The following is a 15,171-nucleotide window of genomic DNA, read 5'->3' on the forward strand; positions in this document are numbered from 1 at the left end:
TAATGAAATGGCCAACAATGTCCACCTCAGGGAGGAATTCACACTGAAATCCAGGTCAAATGTGAACAGGCCTTATGTGACCGATATAGGGAGCACTGACTGACTGACAAAGTGACCGTCTGAGGCAGTTAGAGCTCCCGGTCTCCTGTCATCAAATGGTCGACTCGCCGGAGCCGTCGCTGTTTGCTCACTCAGGACACAAAAGGCCACAGGCTCCTCCCCTAATGACACGTGACCACTGACAGGGCAGTCATCCGTCCGCGGTGCCTGATTGGCTGGATGCAATACACGTGATTGACTGCGGCGATTGCATGCCCCGGAATTCCGGTGAACGTGAAGGCGGAGTAATCGGGTCGACGTCGTCCGTGTCCTGAGGAGTGTAGGTACCGAGCGGCGGGGCATGAGACCGGGAAGTAATACTCTGCAGCTGAGGGTTGGGTAAGGCGTGGAGGAGACGGGAAGCATTCCCCTACATATGGGGAGTCAGCACGGCAGGTATAACAATCTGCAGGTGGAGGTGAGAGAGGGTGTAATGCTCTGCAGACCTAGCAAACCACGGGGTGTAATGCTCTGCAGGCCTAGCAAACCACGGGGTGTAATGCTCTGCAGGCCTAGCAAACCACGGGGTGTAATGCTCTGCAGGCCTAGCAAACCACGGGGTGTAATGCTCTGCAGGCCTAGCAAACCACGGGGTGTAATGCTCTGCAGGCCTAGCAAACCACGGGGTGTAATGCTCTGCAGGCCTAGCAAACCACGGGGTGTAATGCTCTGCAGGCCTAGCAAACCACGGGGTGTAATGCTCTGCAGACCTAGCAAACCACGGGGTGTAATGCTCTGCAGGCCTAGCAAACCACGGGGTGTAATGCTCTGCAGGCCTAGCAAACCACGGGGTGTAATGCTCCGCAGGCCTAGCAAACCACGGGGTGTAATGCTCCGCAGGCCTAGCAAACCACGGGGTGTAATGCTCTGCAGGCCTAGCAAACCACGGGGTGTAATGCTCTGCAGGCCTAGCAAACCACGGGGTGTAATGCTCTGTAGGCCTAGCAAACCACGGGGTGTAACGCTCTGCAGACCTAGCAAACCACGGGGTGTAATGCTCTGCAGGCCTAGCAAACCACGGGGTGTAATGCTCTGCAGGCCTAGCAAACCACGGGGTGTAACGCTCTGCAGACCTAGCAAACCACGGGGTGTAATGCTCTGCAGGCCTAGCAAACCACGGGGTGTAATGCTCTGCAGACCTAGCAAACCACGGGGTGTAATGCTCTGCAGGCCTAGCAAACCACGGGGTGTAATGCTCTGCAGGCCTAGCAAACCACGGGGTGTAATGCTCTGCAGACCTAGCAAACCACGGGGTGTAATGCTCTGCAGACCTAGCAAACCACGGGGTGTAATGCTCTGTAGGCCTAGCAAACCACGGGGTGTAACGCTCTGCAGACCTAGCAAACCACGGGGTGTAACGCTCTGCAGACCTAGCAAACCACGGGGTGTAACGCTCTGCAGACCTAGCAAACCACGGGGTGTAATGCTCTGCAGACCTAGCAAACCACGGGGTGTAATGCTCTGCAGACCTAGCAAACCACGGGGTGTAATGCTCTGCAGACCTAGCAAACCACGGGGTGTAACGCTCTGCAGACCTAGCAAACCACGGGGTGTAATGCTCTGCAGACCTAGCAAACCACGGGGTGTAATGCTCTGCAGACCTAGCAAACCACGGGGTGTAATGCTCTGCAGACCTAGCAAACCACGGGGTGTAACGCTCTGCAGTCCTAGCAAACTACGGGGTGTAATTCTCTGCAGGCCTAGCAAACCACGGGGTGTAATGCTCTGCAGGCTTAGCAAACCACGGGGTGTAATGCTCTGCAGACCTGATGTGCCTCAGGATGTAGTGGTTTGTAAATCTGGCGGGGCGTTGGTGCTCGGCGGATCTGGCGCGCCGCGGGGCGTTGGTGCTCGGCGGATCTGGCGCGCCCCGGGGCGTTGGTGCTCGGCGGATCTGGCACGCCGCCGGGCGTTGGTGCTCGGCGGATCTGGCTCGCCGCCGGGCGTTGGTGCTCGGCGGATCTGGCGCGCCGCCGGGCGTTGGTGCACGGCGGATCTGGCGCGCCGCCGGGCGTTGGTGCACGGCGGATCTGGCGCGCCGCCGGGCGTTGGTGCTCGGCGGATCTGGCGCGCCGCCGGGCGTTGGTGCTCTCTCAGCTCCTACTCCACATTTGGAGGTGTCCAGGTATTTGCTCCCTTAGAGGCTGGGTCCCCACAGTAGCAGCACAGTGGACGCAGCACGTGTTTGCTGCGTCCAGAACGCTGCCTTCTACTGAAGATAAGTAATTCCACCCCATGTCAGTGTCCCTGGGTGATCCGCAGGTGCACATGGTGGACATCTGATGTCTTGAAATCCCTTCCACTATGCTGTATTACCTGGGCACTGTGGGTTTGACGCTACATAAATACACAGCGTCAAAACTGCAGCAATTCCTGATCGTGGGCACACACCCTAAGCCTTCCTTTGTATTCATCCATATGTGCACTTCCTATCATTTGTGCCGAGTCCCCTCCGTGATGGAGGGCCATCTTTACTCGTCGGGGTCTGTTAGTTTCTATGGTTGGACATTTCATCCCGATGTTCAGCTTCCACAGTAATCCTGTTGTGCCTTCTCCCCGCAGGTCCTCGTAGAGCCACCCTCACCCTTCTATTGAGTAGCTGACAACCCTCAGCCTCTAAATCTTCACCCTCACCAGATGAAGAAGTCTCCACAGAGCTGGTAGTCAGAGGGTTAGTGGTGCTGCCGGGTGCTCACCGTCATTCTCTTGTTCCTTCCGTCAGCAGGTGTGACATTGTGCTGCCCTCTCCCTGCAGGAGTAAAATGCCACGATGCTTCATCCAGCGATGCTCATCATCGAAGAGGTTGTCGCCCAACATCATCTTTCACGTATTTCCGAATCGCCTGGATAAGATCAGAACGTGGCTTCATTACATTCAGCAGAGCGGGCAGGAGCTTGGGGACATTGACAGCACTGCTGAAAGGATCCTGGAGGCCAAAAGAATAGACACCTACAGAGTCTGCTCCAAACATTTTACAGAAGATTGTTACGTACCCGGAGGCCTCCGCAAGACTTTGAAAAGAAATGCCATTCCTTCTGTATTCCAAGGTATATCTCTGCCAAGGGCCTGCGAGCAGTGGGTGAAGCCGCCATGTAAGAGAGTTCATGTGGATCCCTTTATACGACGTCAGCGCAACCGCCCTCGTGTTGTAGACCTCAGCCCTCTGCTCTGTTGTCATGGTGACTTGGTGAGTGCCTTAAGTGAGAGTGGACTTTGTTTCTGAATGGCCAGCACCTCATTCATCACCTTACTGGGTGCAGTATGGAGTAGAGGCACTCCCGCACTCAGTGACGTTGTGAACAAGACCCAGGGGTCGAAACGTTTTATCATTGTCGCACTTCTCCCTGCACCTTAATGTCCATTTCATATCTACTACATGTCTGCATAAATAAGTGTTTGCATTCTTGAAGCAAAGAGTGTGCAGTGAATTACTCCATATATGCTTCTGGGATTCCACATCTCGTCCAACAGCATCTCATATCATAAGTGTTTGCTCCTTCCTGATTTCCTATTCTTTTGCATGATTGTCACACTTAAATGTTTCAGATCACCAAACAAATTTAAATATTAGACAAACTTAACACAAGTAAACACAAAATGCAGTTTTTAAATGAGAGTCTCTTATTAAGGGTATGTGCACACGTTGCGGATTCTCTGCGGATCCGCAGCGTTTTTTGCAGTGCAGAAACGCTGCAGATCCGCAATTGATTTACAGTACAATGTAAATCAATGAGAAAAAAAAAATGCTGTGCACACTTTGCGGAAAATCCGCTGCGGTTTAACCCCTTCATGACCGTGGGATTTTTCATTTTTCCGTGTTCGTTTTTCACTCCCCTCCTTCCCAGAGCCATAACTTTTTTATTTTTCCGTCAATTTGGCCATGTGAGGGCTTATTTTTTGCGGGACGAGTTGTACTTTTGAACGACATCATTGGTTTTACCATGTCGTGTACTAGAAAACGGGAAAAAAATTCCAAGTGCAGTGAAATTGCAAAAAAAGTGCAATCCCACACTGGGTTTTTGTTTGGCTTTTTTGCTAGGTTCACTAAATGCTAAAACTGACCTGCCAATATGATTCTCCAGGTCAGTACGAGTTCATAGACACCTAACATGACTAGGTTATGTTTTACCTAAGTGGTGAAAAAAAAAATTGCGCCATTTTCCGATACCTGTAGCGTCTCCATTTTTCATGATCTGGGGTCGGGTGAGGGCTTATTTTTTGCGTGCCGAGCTGGCGTTTTTAATTATAGCATTTTGGTGCAGATACGTTCTTTTGATCGCCCGTTATTGCATTTTAATGCAATATCGCGGCGACCAAAAAAACGTAATTCTGGCGTTTTGATTTTTTTTCTCATTACGCCATTTAGCGATCAGGTTAATGCTTTTTTTTTATTGATAGATCGGGCGATTCTGAATGCGGCGATACCAAATATGTGTAGGTTTGTTTTTGTTTTTTTATTGATTTATTTTGATTGGGGCGAAAGGGGGGTGATTTAAACTTTTATGGTTTTTTTTATTTTTTTCACATTTATTTTTACTTTTTTTTTTTTTTTACTTTTGCCATGGTTCTATAGCCTCCATAGGAGGCTAGAAGCAGGCACAACCCGATCGGCTCTGCTACATAACAGCGATCATCAGATCGCTGCTATGCAGCAGAAATACAGGTGTGCTGTGAGCGCCGACCACAGGGTGGCGCTCACAGCTACCGAGGATCAGTAACCATAGAGGTCTCAAGGACCTCTATGGTTACCTTCCTGACACATCGCCGACCCCCGATCATGTGACGGGGGTCGGCGATGACGTCATATCCGGCCGGATGCGGTAGTTAAATGCCGCTGTCTGCGTTTGACAGCGCCATTTATCTAGTTAATAGGTGCGGGCAGATCGCGATTCTGCCCGCGCCTATTGCGGGCACATGTCAGCTGTTCAAAACAGCTGACATGTCCCGGCTTTGATGCGGGCTCACCGCGGAGTCCTGCATCAAAGCAGGGGAGCCGACATCGGACGGTATAGTACGTCCGATGTCGGTAAGGGGTTAAAAGAAGTAGCATGTCACTTCTTTTTTGTGAATCTGCAGCGTTTTTGTACCCATTCCATTATAGAAAACCGCAGGGGTAAAAAACGCACAAAAAAACACAGGTGCGTTTTCTGCCAGGAGAGACAGAATACGCACCAGAAATTCCTAAGCCTAATCCGCAACGTGTGCACATAGCCTCAGGGAAAAAGAAATCCAAACCTACAGGGCCCTGTGTGAAAAAGTGATTGCCCCTTACACCTAATAACTGGTTGGGCCATGAGTTTTTACAACGCTCTGGAGGAATTTTGGCCCACTCATCTTTGCTAAATCGTTGTAAATCAGCCACTTTGGAGTGTTTTCGAGCATGAACTTCCTTTTTAAAGTCATGCCATTCAGAGGTGGACTTGCTGGTGTGTTTTGGATAATTGTCCTGCTGCATAACCCAAGTGCGCTTCAGCTTGAGGTCACGAACAGATGGCTGGACATTCTCCTTCATGATTTTTTGTTAGACGGCAGAATTCATGGACCCATTTACCACAGCAAGTCTTCCAGGTCGTGAAGCAGCAAAACAGCCCCAGACCATCACACTACCACCACATTTTAGGCTATGTGCACACGTAGGAAAAGAGGTGCAGAATTTTCTGCACAAAATCCACATCTTCTGGCAGAATCCGCAGCCGCGGATTTTCTGCGGTTTTTGCTACTGCGGATTTTTATCATGGAGGGGTGCAGAAACGCTGCAGATCCGCACAAAAGAAGTGACATGCACTTCTTTGAAATCCGCATCAATTCCGCACTGATTTTTCTGCACCCTCTGCACAGGTTTTTTTTTTTTTTAGTCCATTGAATAACTTTGTACTGTACATCACAGTGCGGATCTGTAGCGTTTCTGCGCGGAAAAATCCGCTGCGTATCCGCAGCAAATCCGCATCGTGTGCACATAGCCTTACCGTTTGTATGATGTTCCTTTTCTGAAATGCTGTGTTACTTCTATGCCAGATGTAATGGGACATACGCCTCCCAAAGACCACGGAATAGTCTCAAAAAAGTCTTGGGTATCATCAAGATATTTTCTGGCAAAACAGAGACGAGCCTTTGTTCTTATTGTTTAGCAATGGATTTCATCTTGGAACTCTGCCATGCAGACCATTTTTGCAGAGTTTCTTTCTTATGTTGGAGTCATGAACGCTGACCTTAACTGAGGCAAGTGAGGCTTGCAATTCTTTGGAGGTTGTTGTGGGGTCTTTTATGGACTCTTGGATGAGTCGTTGCTGCCCTCTTATGGTAATTTTGTTTGGCTGGCCACTCCTGGGAAGGTTCACCACTGTTCCATGTTCTTGCCATTTGTGGATAATGGCTCTCACGTTGGTTTGCTGGAGTCCCAAACCTTTAGAAACGGCTTTATAACCTTTTCCAGACTGATGGATCTCAGTTACTTTTTCTCATTTGTTCCAGAATTTCTTTGGATGGCGGCATGATGTATAGTTTTCAGGGTGGATAAAAATCAATGTTTTTTAAAAAAAAAAAATCGGATTTTTTTTATTTAAATCGGATTTTTTTTCAATAAACTGCTTTTTGAGGAAAATATTTTACCATCCAAAGGTTCTTCCATCATGAGATAAAGCTGAGTTGTTTAACTCAGTAGAATAAAGGCTGTATATGTGTAACATTCACAATGCCATGCTCTTCCAGAGGTTTCTGTAGGATTAGTGGGCAGTTTCTCTCCTATATTATCACAGACGCTCGCTTTACTTACGCAGTTCTCAAAACTGAATTTGACTCCGCAGAGGTCCCAGCCTCTTCTTCACGGCAAAAATGTTACAACATGAACAGAGTTGAGAAAAAGACCTTAATCCTATTGTTCTCCAAACCTATGAATACAAAATCAACCCCTTCAGTGCCAAGTCCAAGACGTTAGACAATATGTTTCTGATTGTTTGGAGTGGAATAGATCTGCACAACACAAGAAGAATGTGAATCTAAGTGTGAGGAGGAGGAAGGGCAAGCAGACAAGAAAATGAAAGTGAAACGTTGAGCACAATACTGCAGCATAGCCACAAACAGACAAGTCTGGATCTGTTTGTGTGTACGATCTGAGGTTTATTACATTCTTTCCTTATAATGGCAGCAGGCCGTAAAAGAGACCCAGTTTGGGAATATTTTAATGACGCTCCTTCGCCTATCGGTAAGGCAGGCATGCGTGCAAAATGCAAACGATGCAACAAAGAGATGCAAGGCCTGGTGGCGCGAATGAGGCAACATCATGAGAAGTGCGGTGATGAAGATGACCAAAGAAACACTTCTGAACAGGCAGGATCTTCAGGTTGGTAAACATTTTTATTGAATTCTATTTCTAAAGAGTGAACTGTCATGTGTAAGAAAAATTATTTCTTATTATTACTGCATGTTACTGTCATTTGGTACAGTTATGAAGAAAAACAAATATTCCTTTTGGGGCAGGGGCAGTGATGTGTTGTGTACAATAAGCAGAAATTGTATAAACAATAAAATAACAGCATTGACTTTTTTTGTTTAGGGGAATTCATGGATTCTGGAAACTATCCACCTCCAAGATCACCTTCATCCTGTTCTACAGTTTCAGAGTTATCCATCCAGGATAGTGCTTCATTAGCAGCAGCATCATCATCAGACACCCACAGCCACATATCACCATCACCCAAAAGGAAGAAAAAACCTTTACCTCCTGGAACCACCATAGATAGGTTTGTGATAAGAACTAGCAGATTAGAAAAAGAGTTGATTGATGAAAAAATTGCCCAGTTTATTTATGCAACGAACTCTTCTTTCCGTCTGACTGAGAACCCACATTTCATTAATATGGTTCAGTCACTGAGACCAGGATACAGTCCACCCAGCAGAGCTGATGTTGCAGGGAAACTGCTGGATCAAGTGTATGACAGAGAAATGGAGCAATGTGCAACAGCTCTGGAGGGTAAAATTGTTAACCTAAGTATTGATGGGTGGAGTAATGTCCACAATGATCCTATTGTATGTGCTTGTATAACAACAGAAGAAGGTAAAGTCTTCCTTGCACAAACAACTGATACGTCAGGAAATGCACACACAGCAGAATACTTACAAGAAGTGGCAGTAAAAGCTATAACGACATGTGAACAAAAATTCAAATGTCTAGTACGCAGTTTGGTCACTGACAATGCTGCAAACGTATCCAAGATGAGAAGAGATTTAGAAGAGCAGGGAGGGAATACAAAGCTGCTAATAACATATGGTTGCAGTGCTCATTTGCTGCACCTCTTAGCCAAAGACTTAAGTGTTCCAGAAATAAAGGCTAATGTTGTTGAAATTGCTAAATACTTCCGTAATAATCATTTTGCTGCAGCAGCTCTGAAAAGGATGGGTGGAACCAAGCTAACGCTCCCACAAGATGTTAGATGGAACTCTGTGGTGGACTGTTTTGAGCAGTATATCAAAAACTGGCCTATTCTGATGACACTTTGTGAAGAAAATCGAGATAAAATAGATGGCACTGTCACGGCCAAAATCCTCAACATTGGGCTTAAGAGAAATGTTGAACATATGCTGAGCTTCCTGAAACCCATCTCTCAAGCTTTAAACAAAATACAGAAAAATAGCTGTTTTATTGCGGATGCTGTTGAAATTTGGAAGGAACTGAGTGAACACTTAAAAACAGAACTACACATGGACAGAATTAAATTACAAGCAGTAAACAAACGAATGAAACAAGCACTGACTCCAGCTCATTTTTTGGCAAATATTGTCAATATCCAATATCGGGGTCAAAACCTAAGTGCTGAGGAAGAGGAGTTAGCTATGACATGGGTATCCAGCAATCATCCATCTTTAGTGCCAACTATAATAAACTTCAGAGCTAAGGGGGAACCATTCAAGAAATATATGTTTGCTGAAGATATTTTAAGGAAGGTCACACCAGTAAACTGGTGGAAGTCACTTAAGCGCTTGGATTTAGAGACTGTTCAATTAATGATTTCACTTTTAACAGCAGTAGCTTCTTCTGCAGGCGTTGAAAGAATATTCTCTTCCTTTGGACTCATTCATTCTAAATTGAGAAATCGGTTGGGACCCAATAAAGCAGGAAAGCTTGTTTTTCTTTTCCAGATTATGAATAGGAACAAAGAAGAAGATGATGATGAAGATGACGACAAGTGAGCTACAGAGGACAGCAGGGACAGTAGTATTTAAGTTTTTCATGTGTCGGCTGGGCTGACAGTCTAAGTTTCTTAAAATATATATATATATTTTGTTTAGCCAAATTAGTTAACAAACATGGATGTTTGTTTAAGCAAATAACTTATGCTGTAATGTTGTTATTGTTTCAGTTGAATAAATCTATTTAAATTGTTATTAAGATCAGGATTATTTTTCTCCTTCCTAAGTACAACAGATCAGTGGTGTCCAAATATGAATGATTAACCCATTAAACTAGGGAGAAAAAAGTAATATAATAAGTGATTCTAAAAATCTTCATCTACTTGCATGTTAAAGTAGCAAGAACTAGTTTAGGTAGAAACTTTGATTTAAATCACTGATTTAAATCAAGCCTTACTGACTAGTGATTTAAATCGTGATTTAAATCCGTTAGATTTAAATCAAATCCACCCTGATCGTTTTTGAGGATCTTTTGTCAGGCAGGTCATATTTAAGTGATTTCTTGATTGAGAACAGGTGTGGCAGTAATCAGGCCTGCTTGTGGCTAGGGAATTTGAACTCTGCTTCTCAAAGATGTGATAAACCAAAGTTAATTTCTTTTATATGGGGAGGGTGAACACTTTTTCACATAGGGTCCTGTAGATTTGGATTTCTTTTTATTTTAATAATAAAGACATTGATTTAAAAACTGCGTTTTGTGTTATCTTTGTCTAATATTTCAATTTGTTTGGTGATCTGAAACATTTAAGTGTCACAAACATGCAAAAGAATAGGAAATCAGGAAGGGGGCAAACACTTTTTTACACCACTGTCTGTACATAGGTCTGCCCCATGCATTGTATGTATTACCATGATATTTGTTCACCTCTAGGCAAAACGAGATTGTGAAGAGCGACCACCAGCGCGAGAAAACACGGGAGACAGGAGCAAGATTTCCGAAAATATATTCAATTTCACCCTGGAGATTATGTGCCTGCTGACTGGAGAGGTGAGGCTTCTCAAGGTGACCTTGCATAGGCGGAGAAGGAGTAACATGAGCACATCTATATATTTGGGGGTTGGAGGTCTGGCTTCCTTCAGTGAGTTGCTTTTTTTTTATTATAATTTTGTAGGACTGTGTTGTTGTGAAGAAAACATCAGGTGAGAGAGTTACTCCCCTCAGCAGTCCACACGTCTCAGAAGGCTGGAGCAGGACCCAGAGCCCTTTCACAGGGTCTTCACCTTGTAATGAGCAGAAGATACTGGCATTAGCTTTCCGGATCATTCAGCAGCTCACTGGAGAGGTGAGCACCACTGGGAATTGTGGGATGTGCAGGAACCTTAACCCCTTCAAGATCTCTAATGTATATTTAAAGATCGTATCCCTGCCTTTTAATATGGGCTCTGATGCTGATCCCGCATTTTTCCCCTCGCACTCGATAGCTGATTTAATCAAGCAACAAGTGCCTTTAACAGTCATGGGTGGAGTGGTGCTCCGCCTGTGGTAATTAACCTGTTAAATCTCGCTGTCAATCATGGACAGTGGGATTTAAAACATGGCACTCAGAAGCGCCTCACATCCTGTTCATCGCCATCCCTGTCACGTGATCGTTGGGCACTGATGGGTTGTCACAACAGCCGGCTGTCTGCAGAAGAATCCCATGCCTGTCATTGTGACTCCACTGTGAATACCGGCTGTGAATTTTTGCTATACATAACAGACCTGAAGCCCTGTTATGTATAGCACAGGCGATCAGATGATCGAAGCTTCATGTCTCTTAAGGGGACTAAGTCAGTAAATTTGTGTGGAAATTTTTTTTTATATATGAAAAAAATAAAACTCAAGTTCAAATCACCACCATTTTGCCCCATTGAAAATAAAATACTTAAATACACATTTGGTGTATCCCTGCATTCAGAAATATCCCATCTATCAAAATATAAAAATAATCCAATTGGTAAACGACGTAACGAGGAAAAAAAAATCAAAACACCAGAATTACTTTTTTGGGGGGCTGCCTCAACATTGTAATAAAAGGCGATCAAAACATCGTATATGTACCCCAAAATAGTATTAATAAAAACATCAGCTCAAGACTAGTGATAAGCGAATATACTCATTACTCGAGATTTCCCGAGCACGCTCGGGGGTCCTCCGAGTATTTGTTAGTGCTCGGAGATTTAGTTTTCGTTGCCTCAGCGGAATGATTTACTTCTGTTAGCCAGCTTGATTACATGTGGGGATTCCCTAGCAGCCAGGCAACCCCCACATGTACTTATGCTGGCTAACAGATGTAAATCATTCCGCTGCGGCGATGAAAACTAAATCTCCGAGCACTAACAAATATTCGGAGGACCCCCGAGCGTGCTCGGGAAAGCTCGAGTAACGAGTATATTTGCTCATCACTACTCAAGACGCAAAAAAAAAGAAGCCATCACCCTGGCTCCATATCCCAAGAAATGAAAACACTACGGGTCTTGGAAACATAAGCCAAAGTTTTTTTGGTTTTTTTTGTTACAAATTTCAGGATTTTTTTTTTTTTTTACAAGTTAATTAAAAAAAAATTAAAAATTAAAGGGTAGTGTATCAGAATATTGATGAACTTGAACATAACTTTTTGTGTTAGGAGCCAAAAAAACATAAAGACTCTTCTAATTCTTTCGGTGTGGAAATCGTTGAAAGATGCAAGGAAGACCTGGTGGCAAGTAACCACAGAGTTCCATCTCCAGGTAAGGGATTCACCATGTTGGACTTTACAATTACGGGACAACATGCAATTATAGGGGTTGTGCACTGAAAACAAATTATCACCTATCTGAAGCATAGATGATAACTTTTATTGATTGGTGGGGTCCATGTACTGGGACCCTCACCAATCGGCACATAGGGGTATTTTTATACTTGATGAAGAACTACATCACTCATACCCCAGATTCACAAGGCCCCTGCCTGGGTGTAACCCTTGACCCTGCTTTTTCCTTCAAATCACATACTCAAGTCCTCACCACCTCCAACAAAAAAATGTATTTGTAGAATTTGTCCTTTCCTCATCCCCCAAACCTACTATGTTAATGCATGCCCTCATTATCTCCATCTCAACTAATCTACAGACGCCTTCCCAAATGTTATCTGCAGCCCTCACAAGATCTCCTCCTCTTCTCCTCTGTGATCATATGTTCCTCATCCAATCACCTCCAAGACTTTTCCCAAGCATACCCCATCCCTTGTAATTCTGCGTCCCAACACATCCGATTGTCTGCCACATTTGGAATCTTCAGATGTAATTTGAAAACTCATCTCTTCAGCAAACAAAATACTTGGCAATGTTCCTGCTTTCACCTCCCTACCACTGGAGCTGCTGCACCCCTCTTTGCTGGCATACTGTTTCCATGCCCATTACTATGTGGATTGTAAGTCCACAAGGCCAGTGTCCTCTTCCCCTCTTTACCAGTTTGCCACACTTAGTTTGTTCATTGTAGTTTATATGTTGTATGTAAACCCCTTTTCACATGTACAGCACCATGGGGCTTTAAAAAGAAATAAAAATAATAGTGCAGCAGGTCAGACAATTGAATACTCCTCCATTTATTTTGTATGGAGCTGCCGGAAAAAGCCAAATACAGCGCTTATTGGCCTCATAGGGAGTGAATCGAGCATTCTCACTGCCACTCCATTGGAACAGGGTTAAAAGTCCTCTGATCTGCGCTGGTCCAGGCTGTTGGACCCACCACCACCACACTGATCAATACCTTTTCACTTATTTTGTGGATAGGTGATGACTTATAACAGGACAACCCTTTTCTTTCTAATGTTAGTTTTTAATTCTTTCCAGGTCCAGTTTTAAAAAGCCTGTCACACTGTAAAGCAACTATTGTTAAAGAGGAATCTTCACAAGAAAGAGTTTCTTCTGCCCTTTCAGAAGATACAGTGGGTACATCTATATGTATTAAAGAGGAACCAGATTCAAGTGAAGATGGAAACCTCACAGATTCTGAATTTTGTACCTCTGCAAATCCCACAGATCCGCATCCACATGTTCATGTTAAACACGAGTCAAGTACAAGTGATGGAGGTCGTGACCATGATGAACCCTCAAGCACAGGTCATATACAGTATACGTCTGTTCGGATTAAGGAGGAGCCTGTCCCATATGAAGATGGGAACATCACGGATACTGATTACACATCCACTGACGAAATCCAGTACACAAGCATTCAGATCAAAAAGGAGACTGTGTCAGATGAAGAAGGGAGCTTTTTAGACACGGATGACTACAGGCCCACTGCCTGTAGGCGGTATACAGCCTATGGTTCTGACGAAGAAACTGATTCATGTGAGGAAGCAAATGCATCTGAAAGTGATGATTTTACACCTGCAGATCATGAAAAGCCGTATCCATCAACTCATTCAGGACCCGCTTCCACGCTGTATGGGGGTAACCAACTGCAGAACGACTTTCTAATTTTTGATGAAGGAAGTAGCTTTGACACCGATGTCTCTGCTCTCATTAAACACGCACAGACAAAATACAGTTTTGCACCGATTGAGGAGGGTTCAGGTTCAGATGAAGAGGAGGTTACAACAAGCACTGAGACTCACATGTCCAAAGATCATCCACAAGCTAAGACGTCTTCGGGGACAGATGAAGCGGCGGCTGGTGAGGAAGGTTCTGCCTCACAGGTGAAGAAGGATTACAAGTGCTCAGAGTGTTCGGAAGTTTTTGTCCGTAGGTCCGATTTTGCTAATCATCGGAGGAATCACCGAAGAGAGAGGTTGACGTGTTCAGAGTGTGGGAAGCTCTTTTCTAACAAACCTAGCCTTTTAAATCATCTGACAGGTCATACAGGAGAGAAACCTTACTCTTGCCCTGTCTGTGGTAAATGTTTTACTCGAAATAGTAATCTGATTGTCCATCAGGCCATACACATGGAGAGAAGTCCCTTAGGTGCCCGAAACGTGGGTGATTTTATATATATAAAGCCAGTCTTGTGAGACTTTCGAAGATGACCACTCGTACCAGGTGATGACACTTGATTATTCTTCCATGGAGGAAGCCATTTTTCTTTAAATGTGCACAAGAGGCAGGCTCTTGATTTTCCTTGTCTCAGTTGTTCGTGGAGTCTTTTTTTTTTTTTATTTGTAACTTTATGAACCGTAGCATGTGTGTATTACCTGTGAAACAATGACCTCTTTTGACCAGTAATGATCTTAACCCAACCCTCCTTTTGTGTTGGTCTTTCTTGGTAGCTTAGTTGTTCCTGCGCCAAAGTCTTGAGTATTAGCGTTAGTCCTTCCAACCATGATGTATTTTGCCAATATTTTATTTGTCTTAAATTTGCCGCAAAATGGGCTCATTTCCTTGCAAAAATAGTGGGATTTTTTTGTTCTTTCTTTATTACATATAAGCTTGAATGATTACATATAATGAATGCAAACAATAGTTTTGTTTTTTTTATTTGCACGGACTACAATTTCTGATGGCAGTTGTACCTAAGTTACACATTTCAGGTTTTTGCTTTTCTTTTTTGCACGACTTCAGGTTATTTTTTTCATATTGAAAATAACAATGTCTTTATTAAAAGACTGTTTTATAACCATCTTTTCTTTTTTTGTTGTGTGCTGGTGCTTGTTCTGTAATTAATAACCCCTAGTAATTAAACATGAACATATCCTCAGTACCTTCTGAGAAAATAAGTATGTTGTCTTAATTTAAAGGTCAAAAGACCTAAAAATGGGGGGGGAGATAGGTGGTCAGTGGGTGGGGTGCAAAGGAGTAGTATTAAAGGGATGATCTGACACTATTAGTGAATTTCATACCTATTTTTATTAATCCAACCACTTTTTTACCAATTCCTTACCCTTCCGCTTCCCTGTCTACTATTGGTTATTTGTGATTCTTTTGCTT

General features: G+C 44.2%; 1 protein-coding gene across 7 annotated transcripts; it reads left to right on the plus strand.

Annotated features, from left to right (window-relative positions):
* Nucleotides 1-101: 101 nt before the first annotated feature.
* On the plus strand, nucleotides 102-14,944 carry LOC143764940 (uncharacterized). Of its 7 annotated transcripts, none has more exons than XM_077251077.1 (7): nucleotides 102-379; nucleotides 2,662-2,770; nucleotides 2,855-3,287; nucleotides 10,158-10,274; nucleotides 10,399-10,569; nucleotides 11,893-11,995; nucleotides 13,099-14,944. In XM_077251077.1, the coding sequence occupies exons 3-7, from the start codon at nucleotides 2,862-2,864 to the stop codon at nucleotides 14,256-14,258; spliced, it is 1,977 nt and encodes a 658-aa protein (XP_077107192.1). In that variant the 5' UTR covers nucleotides 102-379; nucleotides 2,662-2,770; nucleotides 2,855-2,861; the 3' UTR covers nucleotides 14,259-14,944. The 7 variants fall into 7 exon arrangements, with proteins under 7 accessions (XP_077107192.1, XP_077107193.1, XP_077107199.1 ...); XM_077251080.1 differs by having other exon boundaries at nucleotides 314-495; XM_077251083.1 differs by having other exon boundaries at nucleotides 339-517.
* The last annotated feature ends 227 nt before the right edge of the window (nucleotides 14,945-15,171 follow it).

Source organism: Ranitomeya variabilis, chromosome 4, assembly GCF_051348905.1.
Source record: "Ranitomeya variabilis isolate aRanVar5 chromosome 4, aRanVar5.hap1, whole genome shotgun sequence".
Taxonomy (NCBI): domain Eukaryota; kingdom Metazoa; phylum Chordata; class Amphibia; order Anura; family Dendrobatidae; genus Ranitomeya; species Ranitomeya variabilis.

Excerpts from the sequence above, each read along its gene's own strand:
- LOC143764940 (XM_077251077.1), top strand. The coding sequence starts at position 2,862 with ATGCCACGATGCTTCATCCAGCGATGCTCATCATCGAAGAGGTTGTCG. Across the intron at positions 10,275-10,398 it reads TGTGCCTGCTGACTGGAGAG|GACTGTGTTGTTGTGAAGAA; the intron begins GTGAGGCTTCTC and ends ATAATTTTGTAG. Across the intron at positions 10,570-11,892 it reads TTCAGCAGCTCACTGGAGAG|GAGCCAAAAAAACATAAAGA; the intron begins GTGAGCACCACT and ends TTTTTGTGTTAG.